Source organism: Sinocyclocheilus grahami, unplaced genomic scaffold, assembly GCF_001515645.1.
Source record: "Sinocyclocheilus grahami isolate Dianchi unplaced genomic scaffold, SAMN03320097.WGS_v1.1 scaffold863.1, whole genome shotgun sequence".
NCBI classification, from domain to species: domain Eukaryota; kingdom Metazoa; phylum Chordata; class Actinopteri; order Cypriniformes; family Cyprinidae; genus Sinocyclocheilus; species Sinocyclocheilus grahami.
The window spans coordinates 131704-147305 of NW_015506042.1; the positions used below are offsets into that span (position 1 = coordinate 131704).

General features: G+C 35.8%; 1 protein-coding gene across 1 annotated transcript in view; it reads right to left on the reverse strand.

Annotated features, from left to right (window-relative positions):
- Window positions 1–15602, reverse strand: part of LOC107563218 (cAMP-dependent protein kinase type I-beta regulatory subunit) — a 68781-nt gene that overhangs the window by 30880 nt on the left and 22299 nt on the right. The window contains exon 5 of the mRNA XM_016248031.1: window positions 542–603. Coding sequence (XP_016103517.1) covers window positions 542–603 — 62 coding nt within the window. The remainder of the gene's footprint in view (window positions 1–541; window positions 604–15602) is intronic.

The following is a 15602-nucleotide window of genomic DNA, read 5'->3' on the forward strand; positions in this document are numbered from 1 at the left end:
TATATAAATTGTCATTAAGGGGAGGAAAAATATGATCTTGTATGTTTTTTAACATTTTATTTTAAGTTAAATTATTTTAGAATAATAATACATTTTAACAGTAATGGTATTAATATTATTATTAATTAAAACATTTTTAAAAAATTAAATTAATTCATTAATTAATTCCTACAGCCCCCTTGGAAATTTCCTGAGGCCCATTAGTGTGTACAGGTTTGACTATATTTCTGAAGTCCAAAATGTCCTCACTAGTGAAACCTTGTTGAACAGACTAGCAAGTAAAAAGGTTTATAAATCAGACAATTATTTATCAGACAATGAGACTTTATTTCTAAATCTACAGATTTGCACCGGTTTCTGTGAGGGTTATGTTTTGGGATAGGGGTCGGGTTAGGCCATAGAAAATATCTCTAACCTGATAAAATAAATAAATAAACAAATAATGGAAGTCTGTGAGATTTCCTAACTAATATAGTGAAGCAAACGTGTGTACTGTATGTGTGAAATTAAACTCCATAAACTCCGTTTTTCCATACTGTACCTTGCTGGATTACTGTCTCTCCGGCGATGTGTGTGACCGGGAACATGGCATCAAATATGTCACTGGGGGAAAAAAAGAGATACATTAGATTAATCTCTCATTCAATCATTAGAAATTCAAAAACACAAATACAACACATTAAATTCAGCTCAATGGTAATATAGGTGTCATCTTTATGACTGGAAAAACAAATGCCAAATACATGCTCTGGTCACAGAGATCAAGTGATCACACCCTTCACCCCACGTTTTCACCGTAGAAACACACGTGTTGAACATACAAAAGACAACAAACTAATAGTAAATGCTCATACTCTGTTCTTTACGAGACACACACCCTCAAACAAGACAAAACCACACAACCATGTCTGTGTGAAAGCAAAGAGTGTCGTAATTGTTACAAATTTATGACCCTGATAATGCACTTCCATTCTTTGTGTTTCGGCAGCCACTGGTGTGTTAGTCACTACACATGACCCCTGACTCCAGTCCCACAATACACCTCTCTGCTTACTGCTGCCGGTTGTAGGCAGTGTTTATTCACTGCTGCTGCTGCTGTTGTCAGTGCCTCAGTAGTTGTATTTATGTTATGTTTGCATGCTAAATATGTAAATATGTTTGACATCTCAAGGCATACAAATTGAGGAACCAATTATGACTGTGACACAAACCATGGCGGATGAGCTACAACCAATGATATTTTACACTGTAAAAAATGATTTTTTGAAGTTGCAAATAAAACAAACATTATTGGGGTACGTTTTACTTAAAAATGTCAGGTTCAATTCAGTGTTACTTGTTTCTTTGTAATTATTTATGAAATTGTTCTGAGTAAAAATAATTTCAAAGTAAATCCTACACAAAAAAAAATTTCAGTTTAGTTTTATTTATGCACTAATATTTTTAATTAGCTTTAATTTTTATATTTTCTGTTATTTATTTTTATAGTAGTCAAAGTTTTAGTAATTTTGCCATACGCTTTTCTCATTTTTAATTTTTTAAGCTAAAGTTTTTCACCTAATGTTTCACATAATGCTTTGTGCTTTTCTAACTTTTATTGTTTTTAATACTTCAATTTAGCTTTAATTTATTTATTTAGTTAGTTAACTTTAGTAATTTTATCACTTCAGCTCAAAATATTTTATTTCAGTTAGTTGCCAAGGCAACATTTATAATTTTCTAAGGATTTTAAGCTGAAGCTTATTGTCTAATATTTATTTTTTTATTTTGTTTCAGCCCTATTTTAACTAGCGAAAACATGTTTTTATTTATTTTATTTTTTTTGTTAACAATGACAACACTGCGAGTTTAGACTGAGCAAACACTGGTCATAATGCAACCAAGGCCAACAAAACATGTTGTTAAAATTAGTTCCTTTGAGTTTATATTTAAGAATATAAAAGTAATTGCATGCATTCTACTTCAGAGAAAACAGTAATGCAATGATTAGAGGCATTGAAGCTCATATTCCAGTCTTGAGAGCAAATAATGGAGCATCTGGTAGGTGGTCTTCAATCGCAAGCTCTTGGTTTTAGAAATTTACTGAGTGTAAAGGATGTTTATTTAAAACGTTCCACCACCAGAGCTCTCATCAGCTGTCTAGCTGCGGGGATTCCCCGGCACTCTAACCCATTCACAGCAGCATTACGAGACGTATGATTTCAGTGGGAGATGATGATGATGGCTCCCTAGAGAACGGCAGCTATTTCAGCGAGGTGAAGTGGTTAAAACAAAGCTGTGAGTAGCCATTACAAAGACCAGGATGGTTAAACTCAAAGTGTGATGTCACAGAGAATGATGTCAGACGGAGGAATGATCAGAGGAGAAGTCTTGAGGTAAAGGGCGGGAAAAGGGATTGAGAAGGTGGCTGGTGATGAGCGGTGGTGAGATCAGTCTTAAATTTGAGAAAGGGTGGGTGGGAAGTGTTTGAGAAGGACTGCAAGGTTGGAGGAGGAAAGAAAGCTCTTGTAGCTCAACTAGGGGTGCTAGCGATGGCAAGGTTACAGGTTCAATTCCCCAAAAACGGTTAAAAGGTTTAGGGTCAGTAATATTTTGTATTTTTTTTTGAAAGAAATTAATACTTTTAATCAGCAAGGATGCATTCAATTGATCAAAAGTAACAGCAAAAAAAATTATCTTTCACATAAATGCTGTTCTTTTGAACTTTCTATTCATCAACGAATCCACAAATATATTATGCAGCACAACTGTTTTCAATGTTAATAATAAAAAAATGTGTTTCTCAAACACAAAAGCAGCATATCAGGATGATTTCTGAAGGACCATGTGACACTGAAGACTGGAGTAATGATGCTGAAAATTCAGCTTTTTAAAATAGAAAACAATATATATTTTATATATATGAAATATATATATTTTACAATTTTACTACTTTTTTTACTGTATTTTCAATAAATGTAGTCTTGGTGAGCAAAAGAGGTAGGGATGTGGCGATCAGGTTTTTTGTGCCCCCAATCTAATCCGAGTCATTGAATATTGACTACCTGCCAATACCGAGTCCCGATCCAATACTTTTACATTCCTAGTGTTTGGTGCACAATTCAAGTACATTAAAGTTAATAAAATCAATCATATGCAGAGTTGTGCAGAAAGTAAAAGTAATATAGATGTATATGTTTATGTGTGCGTGCGTGCGCGCGCGTGTGTGCGTGTGTGTGTGTGTGTGTGTGTGTGTGTGTGTGTGAAATAAGTTACACTCTCTCTCTATGAATACACTCACTGGCCACTTTATTAGGTACACCTTGCTAGTACCGGGTTGGACCCCATTTTGCCTTCAGAACTGCCTTAATTCTTCGTGGCATAGATTCAACAAGGTGTTGGAAACATTCCTCAGAGATTTTGGTCCATATTGACATGATAGCATCACGCAGTTGCTGCAGATTTGTCGGCTGCACATCCATGATGCGAATCTCCCATTCCACCACATCCCAAAGGTGTTCTATTGGATTGAGATCTGGTGACTGTGGAGGCTATTTGAGTAAAGTGAACTCATTGTCATGTACAAGAAACCAGTCTGAGACGATTTGAGCTTTGTGACATGGTGCATTATCCTGCTGGAAGTAGCCATCAGAAGATGGGTACACTATAGTCACAAAGGGATGGACATGGTCAGCAACAATACTCAGGTAGGCTGTGGCATTTAAACGATCAATTGGTACTAAGGGGCCCAAAGTGTGTCAAGAAAATATCCCCCACACCATTACACCACCACCACCAGCCTGAACCGTTGAGACAAGGCAGGATGGATCCATGCTTTCATGTTCTTTACGCCAAATTCTGACCCTACCATCTGAATGTCGCAGCAGAAATCAAGACTCATCAGACCAGGCAACGTTTTTCCAATCTTCTATTGTCCAATTTTGGTGAGCCTGTGTGAATTGTAGCCTTTGCTTCCTGTTCTTAGCTGACGGGAGCGGCACCCGGTGTGGTCTTCTGCTGCTGTAGCCCATCTGCTTCAGGGTTCGACGTGTTGTGCGTTCAGAGATGGTATTCTGCATACCTTGGTTGTAACGAGTGTTTATTTGAGTTACTGTTGAGGTAGACATTTTATTTGTACAATAAGCAGAATAATTGCAACAAAGTGGAGATAAGTTTAGAAAGCATGAAGCTTATGTTGTCAGAATGCCTGTCTATCAGTCAAATCCAAAACAAGATGCAACCCATGGCAACGTGTTACAACAACGGCATCTCAGATAACAGGCAGATAACAGTAAATGATAAATCAATGAGTGATTGTTTGAAAGTGTGCATCAAATACACTGAACACGGAAGTGCTCGGAAGTGTGCGAGGCGCTAGAACAGACCTCCATGGTTCTCGTGCATCACGCACACGTTTGAGTTTCTTCTTTTCTTTTTAATGGCAATTGGCAAACCCACCTAAAGGCGTATAATGTCACCTACTGCACGACACCAGCATGACAGCTGATGTAAAATAAGGATCGGGCTGAGGAGAGCCGATACCGATCAGTTAAAAAATTGCTTGATCGGCCCAGATCCAGATCCATGACTGGCTCAGGACATCCCTAAAAAGAGGCTCTTTCTTAAGAGAATCTATTAATAACAGGATAAAAATCAAAGTTTGACCCCAAACTTCTGAACAGTAGTTACACATTAAATATCTGGACATCTAATCTATGTCTTAAATTCTATAGTGAAGGAATAATTTTAGTTTGGGTGGGAGATCGATGTAAACACAGATATCGAACGCGAGTCATGTTGTGTAAAAGTAAACAGGTGGGACAAAAAAAAGAATATGGTCAAAACATCAGATCTATGCATTAAACCTTAGGGCCCTATTTTAACGGTCTAAGCGCACAGCGCAGGTGCACTCAGGGCATGTCTGAATCCACTTTTGCTAGTTTAACGAAGGGGAAACGACCGGCGCGCCCGGGCACATGGTCTAAACGGGTTGTCCCTATTCTCTTAATGAGTAATGTTTTTTTAGCATAACGTGCAATAAACCAATCAGAGTCTCATCTCCCATCCCCTTTAAAAGCCAGTTGTGCTCGCGCCATGGCGGGTTCGCTATTTACATGGCGGAATGTAATTTTAAATTTGTAAAAATGTTTGTGTGCTGCTGTGCATCCCTGTATGTGTAATAAGCAAAGTGTACGAGCGTTGTGCACCCGCCTATTACCCAGGCGCATATTACTAACGCTTTAAATAACAAAGAAAAAATATTGCGGCAGACTTTAGACCAGGTTTGAGTTGGTCTATGGCGTAGTCTATTTTCAGTTCCTCAAAATAGCAACGCGTCAGCAAAGTGCCTAAACACACCTCGTTTTCAGAGCAGCACGCACATGGACGCAAATGCATTTGCTATTTAAACAACGCGGCACAGGACGGGAAAAGGAGAACTGCGTCGGGCTGAAACTAGCAAAAACTCTTGCGCCGCAATGTACACCCTTGCACCACATTGCGCCGGGTGTATGATAGGGCCCTTAAGAGTCCAAATGCAGTCACAGAGAAAAGCAAGCAAATATTTAATAACTGAAGCTTATTCTATATAGAAATTAATCACATATATATATGTGAGAAAAAAAGAAACCATTTATGAATGAATTTACTTTCAACTGTTTCTTCATTTTATTTTATTTTTTTTCCACCAAGAGCTGAACTGCACGCCCATGATTGTAGGATATCAGATGCTGGTGTCCCCACATGGATATTTCAACCAGCAAGAGCACCTGGGTCAAAAACACCATGTTGGTTGACCATTTCACAATTGGGTCCACCAGATACACCAAGCAGCACTAACCGGCATAAACCATTTTATGTCTTGACCAACATAAGCTGGTCTTTTGAGAAGGGAAAGGAATTAAAACACTGAGGAGGTAGACAGCAACATGAGAAGGAACAGGGTTTTTGTCTGGACATGTCCATGAATGAGTGGGAGGAGGAAAAGTTGATGGGTTTGAGTAAGAATGAGAAAATATAAGTGATAAAACATATGGAGGAGTTTCGAGAGAGACTACAGGAGGGTGGATTTGTGGTGGGATACACTGAAGAGCATGAGATGTGTCAGTGTGAATGTTGTCACTATGAAGGATGAGTAGAAAACAGCCTTATGGGAAAAGAATGAGTAGAGTATTCACAGTTCACATCCAAAAACCACTAATAAGTAATAGAGTGAGTGACGTTCACTGCTGTCAATGAATCAGCGGCTGATCAGCTGCCGGGTGTGAGAGAAGATGTTTGATGACGTACTGCCATGCAGCATAATACACTCTTAAAAATAAAGGTGCTTTAAAGGTTCTTCACAGCGATGCCATAGAAGAACCATTTTTGGTTCCACAAAGAACCATTCAGTCAAAGGTTCTTTAAAGAACCATCTCTTTCATACCTTTTTGTAATCTGAAGAACCTTTTTTCACCACAAAGAACCTTTTGAGTTCTTGAGAGAAAGAGAAAGGTTCTTCAGATATTAAAGGTTCTTTATGGAACCATTTAGACAAAAAGGTTTTTCTATGGCATCGTGAAGCACCTTTATTTTTAAGAGTGTACACTAAAATCCAAAGGGTTGAGTTTTTTTTTTTAAAGAAATTTATACTTTTATTCTTTCTGATTCTGATCAAGAACACATTAAACGGATCAAAAGTTAACATAAAATACATTTACAATATTACAAAGGGGTTCTATTTCAAATAAATGCAGTTCTTTTGATTTTTCTATTCAAAGATTTCTGAAAGTATTACGGTTTCCACAAAAATATTAAGCAGCAACTGTTTTCAAAATTGATAATCATAAAAACGTTTCTTGAGCAGCAGATCAGCATATTAGACTGATTTATGAAGGATCATGTGATACTGAAGACAACAGTAATGATGCTGAAAATTCAGCTTTGACTATATTTCAGCTATATTTGATAAAATATATTCAAATAGAAAACAGTTATTTTAAATTATAATATTTCAAAATATTAGAGTTTTTAATGTATTTTTGGTCAAGTAAATACAGTCATGGTGACTTTTTCAAAAACTATTTATTTCAAAATTACAAAATCTTATAGATCCCAAACTCTTGTAGCTCTAGACATTTTTTGGCAATTATACTTAAAACTAAGTATAAGTGTAGTAAGAATTTTGACCGATTTGTTCCAGTTTGTGCTTTAATCTGCTCAATAATCGAGGCTGACTGACACAGCTGGTGTTGTTTTCCGTGTCATTCAGGGACATTTATACTTTGTTGAAGACACAAAGCAGAACACCCTATGAAGAAAAAGATGAGATGTCACTGAGCGTCTGCACAGTGGTCTGTAAATGACTGTTTTCATATGCATACGTGTGACCGCAAAATCTAATGAGGCTCCTAAATCATCACCTCTTCTCTTCTTCTTTAATTGAATCTCACTCTTTCAAAGGGAAAGTGTTAAAAGCACCAACATTAGGTCTCCTTTATTTGTCCACACAAGCCTGAGCCTGCCTTACACTCGCAAACGTCAAGAGAAAAACAGCTGAATGCAAACTCTTTAGCCTTTAGACAGTAAAAGCTAAGTAGAGCAAGTTTTGGATCCCATTGACTTGCATTGTATGGACAAAAAACAAAAGCCCCTTTCACACAGTAATACCAGTAAATTGTCGTAAAATTACCGGAACAACTGCACTGGTAAATACAAAAATGCACTGATCACACAGGCAATGACGTTCCATCTTTTTACCGGTAAAGCAAATTACCGTTAAATTCTGTGATCTCATTAACTGGAAATGGTCTCTACATGGCTGCGCCTCCCAGTGTTATGTTTGTAAACATGGAGGGGTATATGCGGTCAGTGTTTTTGTTGATGTTTTCATATTTGTGTCAAACGTTATAACAAATGTTATGATTGGCTCAGAGTAGACGTTTTACGTCAGCGCATTCTGAACTTGTACGTACCTTTAATCTCGTTCTGCGTTCACACAGAGCACATTACCGGTAATTTACTGGTAATGTTACAGCTTCTCATACCGGCAAATGGCCAGAACAATTTTACCGGTATTTTTGAAAAGCACCTGTTCGCACATGATCTCTTAACAGTAATTTACCAGTAAAGACTTCTCCAAATCTGTTCCAAGAAAAGAAACAATCTCATCTATATATTGGATGACCTGAGAGCGAGTACATTTTTAGCTAATTAAAATTTTTGTGTGAACTATTCCGTTAAAAAAATTAAAAAAGCATATTTGCAAATGTTGAAGAAAAATAAAGTTAATTCTGAATATATTCTCTGAAAATACTCACATCTCATTGCAACAAGAGAGAAACTTTAGTATATGGAAAATAAAAGGATTGAATCATTGAATTACGTGAATAAATGAATTACGTGACAAGAAATTAGGCATTTCATGACAAAATGGAGTTACATTTGAATACAAAAAATGCATTTCATAACATACTGGGTGTATTGATTATTTTACACTACCGTTTATTTAATGTCTTAATGTTTTTGAAAGAAGTCTCTTATGCTCACCAAGGCTGCATTTACAGGATCAAAAATACAGTAAAACAATAATATTGTAAAACATTTTTTACAAGTTATGACGACTGTTTTCTATTTGAATATGTTGTAAAATGTAATTTATTCCTGTGATGTAAAGTTGAATTTTCAGCATCATTACTCCAGCCTTCTGTGGAAACCGTGATTTTTTTTCAGAATTCTTCAAAATAATTATTTAAAAGATATTTCAATAAGTTCAAGAAATATTTTGTACCATTTTGTTGCTGTTTAATTGTTTAAGATTATTGATTTCAATTAACTAGACATGTTTTTTGATTAATACAATTTCACTGAACCATTAAAACAGAGTCCAGAAAAATTAATAGGGAAAAAAGGGATTTCATAGGGCCCTATATGCTCATGTACAAAATGCCAAAGCTCCCTCTAAGTGTGCGAAACTGTTTACAAAGTGCTGACCTTGTTTCACAAGCGATGGCATCTGTAACAGAGAGAAAGGGACAAAGTCAGAGTGATAAAGCCTCATTAACAACTTCACTGGCGATTATCAGTGATTTCACTGTATCGGTATCACTGTAGGGTGGAAAAAAGCACACCCACTAACATAAACTATATAAACGCACACACACATGCTGCTCTTATCAATCATGAGGAGCAGACGTGCAGATCTGTTTATCCACACTGCAGAGGGTTGCTATGAGGCAGGGAAAACCCATGTTTAATTGGCCACGAGCTATGAGTTTTTATGTGTAACACTGCAGCTGTTTTGGACGCGCTTTTTCCTTTGGGATCCATCTGTCTGTCTGAGCTCGGAGTATGCAGTCTGTCTGTCTAGTCTATACGTCTGTCTGTCTCCCTGTTTGTCTTCAGTGATGGATGAATTCATTTACAGTGACACCAGCAATGAATTCAAACCAAAGTTGTTCAAATGAGTACCTGACCGTCAGAAAGATGTCATTTAATCAAGTAGAATGAATGAGTATTTATAGCGTTGACGACTCAAGCATCACAACCTTCACACTGAGGTTTAATGCATTTGCAGCGAATGTGACAAGCTCATCCTGCACGAAACACACCATGCACAGACAAGACAAAAAAACACCTCACAAGTAGACAGTGGGCTTTAAGGCAGGAAAAAGAAAGAATGCAGGAATGTTTGGGAGGGAGGAAAGACAGCAGAACAACAGGAGGAAGCCAGAGGAAAAGAGAGACAGACTGAAACAGAGGGAAGGAGAAACAATGGTCATAATTGTCAGTTTAAGACAGTTGAATCCACTGTTAAACTTCACCATACAGAGGAAATAATCACAATGATACTAATGAGATTAAAAGGAGAGCAAATGGCTTTATTCAGTTTCTTGTCTATTCATCTCCAGAGAAAAAAAAACACAATAATCCAAGTATTTTAGAAGAGATCCCAACAATATGCAATAAGACGCCGTGCAAATCTTGCAATTAAATGCCAGAGATCTCAATATGAACGCAAATGTTTCTCATTAAAGTCTTCGAACACAAAATGATCTGAGCTGCTATCTACATTCATTTTAAACATAAAATTTGTTCAAAGGTTTGGAGTCAGTAATACTTCTTTTTTTTTTAAGAAATCAATACTCAGCAAGGATTCGTTAAACTGTTCAAAAGTGACAGTAACAGCAATTATACAGTTACAGTATGCTGTTCTATTAAACTTTTGATTAAAAAATGGTTTCCACAAAAATTATATTATATTAAGCAGCACAACTGTTTTCAGCATTCATTACAATAAGAAACGTTTCTTGAGCAGCGAATCAGCATCAGAGTGATTTCTGAACAATCATGTGACACTGAAGACTGGAGTAATGATGCTGAAAATTCAGCTTTGACTTAAAATATATTGCAATAGAAAAGAGGTATTTTAAATTGTTTTAATAATTAACAATATTACTGTTTTAATCCTTAAAAAAAAAAAAAAGCTTCAAAAACATCTTACAGACCCCAAACTGTTGAACGATAACTCTCACTGTAGTGTGGGTCAACATTTGATTGATTTTTGCCAATTGAATTACTCCGGAGGAATTTTAAGACAATTTGTGAGACAATGTTGATACATGGTCAAACCCACATTAATTCTCTAGAGCTATGAAAGATCAACATCTGAGCAATGTGATTTCCAGTTCAGTATGATATTGCAAAATGGAAAAATTAGATCAATACTAAGCGTCTGCAAATCCTTACCCATTTGGCACACGTTATCAAGTTAAAAAGTAACAGATTATGACATTGTCAAAAAAAGGTCAAATCAACAGAGGAAATCCAGCAAATGTTATGCATTGATAAAATGCCTCTTCCCACAATTTTCTTCTATGTTAATTATGTCTTTGATATAGCAGATTTACAGTAGCGATTTTGAAGTTCACTTCAAAGTATACTTCAGTATTCACCCCATAATTAAAACAGTACAATTTTTTTTACATCATTCTACTATTTTGGTTTGTTTACTTTGATTATTTAAATTTGTTGATTGTTAAAAAAAGATCATATTCAGATGATGATTTCTGTATTACAGTCCCCCCCACCCACCCCACATAACCATAATGAACATTTAATTTTAATCAAAATGCAACAATAAAAACCTTAATGGCTCTTAAAATAGGCTAATTTTCCTTATTCAAAATATTGTTTCTTATTTTTTTTCTTTTGGTTTTAAGGTGAACTATGACCTGGCTTTTCTTCATGAGATTCACCCTTTTGAACCACAGAGGGGGAAAAAAAAAGACGAAAAGTGTTGACAGGACAGAGGCTCTGTCTTTCTCACGTGTCCTGATCACAAGGCCGAGGTCCGTTGAGTACACTACTGTTCAAATGTTTGGGGCCAGTAACACTTTATTTTATTTTATTTTTTTAAAGAAATTAATACTCTTATGTAGCAAGGAGGCATTCAATTGATCAAAAGTGTTTTAAACACTGATAATAATCAGAAATGTTTATTGAGCAGCGAATCAGCATATTAGAATGATTTCTGAAGGATCATATGACACTGAAAACTGGAGTAATGATGCTGAAAATTCAGCTTTGATCACATGAATAAATTACAGTTTAAAAGATATTCAAATGGAAAACAGATATTATGAATTGTAATAATATTTCACAATATTACAGTTTTCTTCTGTATTTTTGGGAAATTTTGTGATTTTTTTTCTTTTTTTTTGTAAAATAATGTGAAAATTAAAATTAATTTTAATCATACACACACACACACACACACAATCAGACTTACCTTCTCTTTGGTTTTAAAAATAAAATAAAATAAAAAGACAGATAAAATTCATAGACATGCTAAAATCGCCCACAATACCTTAACAACTTTTCATGGAGAAACATCAATCTTTAGAAAGCAGCATTGTTATTGCTAAAACTATAACATTATTGAAATGAAGCTGAAATCAAATAAAATATAAATTGTAGATGGAGGTGAACTTAAACAAAAACAAAACAAAAAGCAAAACAGAAGTAAATAAGTTGAAGTTGAAGAACTACATTTACTAAAACTAAAACTGAAATAAAAGGCTAAATAGAAATATTAAACTAATAATATAAAAATACAAGCTAATTCAAAATATTATTCAATATAAACAATACTAAAAGAACGCTTTGTACTAATTAGTTGAGTCAAATTTCTAGAGTAATTAAATTTTGCTAAATCTTGACTTAAAATTATAAGTTAAGTTAACTTTAGTTTAGTTTAGCCAAGTTGGATATTTAAATTATCTCAACAAATTGTTATAATTGCAGCAGCATTTTTTAACAGTAAGAGTGTTCTGTATAATTTTGTTGTAATTCTTAAATGCCATGTTTAACTAAATCAACTGCGAAAGTGGAGTGCCTGGCACTAAATCAAACATTTAGTTGAATAACAAACAAACTGGCCTACGATTAACGGATAGACCACATATGTTCATAAAGAGCGGCTCTCGCTCTCTGTTTATCTCTGGCTCTTCTGAAGAGCGCATTATTTGAGCACATATCTAAAGGAAATGGACAGCCACCTGGTGTGGGAGCATTTGAGCAGATTATGAGGCAGATCTAAGTGTCAAAGGTGTCCTCCATTAGTCTGAGCTCTGAAGCTGTGATTCAGCCGCAGCGTTACGTTGCCTGCATTCACCGCAACTTCCTCAGCATCCCATTTCCTTAACCTAAAACAGACTGGGACAAAATAAACTTGCCTTACAAGACCTCTGCTGTGTGTGTGGCCTATCAGGTAGACTATGAGCTGTGCTATTTAAAAAACACTCGAAACCAAAAGGTTGATGATCAGTGTGACTTACTTCAGTTTTTACTAGCAATGTACAGTTTTCACTGATAGGTAGTTATAAACAGAAAAGATCAGATGTGATTCAGAAATTACTATTTGTTTATTCTGAGGAGCTTCACTGAAAAGTTCATTAATGATCTGATGCATTTTGTTGTTTCCAAAGATGTCCACTGTCCATCAGCACTGGGGTATAAGAGCAAAGGGCAGAGGCTGATGGGTCAAGGGTCAAAGGCCAGAAGGGTCATTATTTGCTGCTTAATTGGTGGATTACCCCATCTGCATGCTCACAAGGACACACACAGATTAGAGAAACTAGCACTGGATTAACTAAATCTGTCTGCAGAAGGGAAAAAAAACATATAACGGTTTTCATGAATAGGTAGAGTTATAAAATTTTGCAACAATGTTCAACAAAACAAACATGATATTGCAGACTGACATACATGATTGTGACAAATATAAATATATGTCAGTGCATAATGTTTACAAGATACAAATCATACAATAAAAATACATAAAATAAAATAAAATATTTTAAAGGAAATCTCTATTGCCCAGCAAGGCTGCATTACATTAAAAACAGCACTATTGTGAAATATTATTACAATTTAAAATAACTCTTTTCTATTTGAATATATTTTAAAAAGTAATTTATTCCTGTGATGGAAAAGCTGAATTTTCACATGATCCTTCATAAATAATTATAATATGCTGATTTGATGCTCAGAAACATTTCTGATTATTATCAATGATGAAAACTGAAGAAAAAAAAAGTGCTGCGTAATATTTTTTTGTAGAAACAGTAATACAGTTTTTCAGGATTATTTGATGAATAGAAAGTTAACAAGAACAGCATTTATTTGAAATATAATTTTTTTGTAACATTATGAATGCCTATACTGCCAGTTTTGATCAAACGAATTCATCCTTGCTGAAAAAAGGTATAAATAAAAATGTTAAAAAAACATTACTGGTCCCACACTTTTGGTATAGTGTAAATTCAGTTCATGTCAGGAAATGAATCAGCTCACTTACTTCCACAGTGTCACATTCTGACCGGTGCATTTCGGCTGACTGTGCGTCTGCACTGCAGAATGACTGCGCTCATGTTTTAGTGTCGACTGCTACAAGAACTTAATTAACAACCCAATGCCATCCGTGTGCTCCGGCAGGCTGCAGCACGCCGTTTTATGCAGTGATTTGACAGCTAAAGCTCGATAAATCAAAGTAATCCTTATAATCGTACCATGAAGAGGAAAAATCTTTGGTCATATATAATGGAAACCTTTAGTTATCATTTGGTAATTTATTGCTAGTACAAAATGCAATTATAAGAATGAACACAAGTACCGACAAGCCAACATGAACTAAAAATAATATCACTGCACGTCTAAGTGTTCATATGATTCCCAGCCAAAATTAATAAGCAACATATTATTAGTGGTGCTTGTTTAACTTTGGTGCACAACTCGTTCCATAAAAAAATTGTTGCTAAAGACAAAATAGCTCAAATTGTGCGGCTTGTTAAGAAGAAATGTGCTTTTAATGTTAATGATGCATGATTTTTGCCTGATGGAGGAAAAACCACAAAATAATTCATAGATTTACATTAAAGGAAGGACCTGTACCATATTTACAAATCAAAATATCATGAATACTTATGGGTGAGCTCTTTTTAATTAATACAAATAATATATATATCCCTGGACCCTGGACCACAAAACCAGTCATAAGTGTCAATTTTTCGAAATTGAGATTTATACATCATCTGAAACTGAATAAATAAGTGTTCCATTGATGTATGGTTTGTTAAGATAGGACAATATTTGGCCGAGATACAACTATTTGAAAATCTGGAATCTTTTAGATAAACTAACAATTGTGCTTTATTTTTTTTATTGCTGAAGAGTGTTTCTTCTCCTGCGTTCTACTGTACAGACATGAATTTACTTTTGCTTCAGCCTGAGGTTTATTCATTACACTTTTTGGTGTGAAAGGGCTTTTATATTTGCTATAAATAGAACTTCTTATATTAAAAACAATCAAGCCCTGCTTACATTTAAAAAGTAATGCAAAAGTAATATAACGCATTACTTTCCATAAAAAGTAACTAAGTAACGTAATTAGTTACTTTTTAGGGAGTGACGCAATATTGTAATGCATTACTTTTAAAAGTAACTTTCCCCAATACTGGTCAGGATCATGGACTGTCTTGTGTTATGTTTGGCCCCCGTTTCTGTTCCCTTATTTGGTCATGTTCCTGTCCTCGTTTTGTTAATTAGTTTATTTGTCTCATCCCATACACCTGTGTTTCCCCAATCATCCCCTGTATTTAAGTCCTTGTCTGTGCAGTCTGTCTCTGTCGGTTCTACTCATTACGTTGATGTGTTTCCTGCTGTCCCCAGTATGGATGTACCCAGTGTTCCATGGATTAAAAGCCTGTTTTCGTTTATTCCTCGTCTCCATCGTTCCTCGTCATCACAGACTGTGACAGAAGAACCGACTGATAACGGTTACCTCCGTGTTTTCCCCTCCGGTTGTTTTCTCGTTTTTCTCAGTGTTTTTGTTTCCGTTGTGTTCTTTCTATGTATCCCCTCTTCCGCCTGGAATTCCTCCTCCTCCTGCTGAAGCAGGGGGAGCAATCGCTCGAGGATCATACTAGACTGTTCCAACTGCTAGCTAACACTACCAGCTACCCGGACGACACGCTCTGTGCATTCTACGACGCAAGTTTAAACACCGCGTGCAGGGCGCCGTCATCCGAAGATGGTCCTCGAGCGGATCCTCTGGCGAGATCATCCTCGGGAGTGATGTAAGAGGC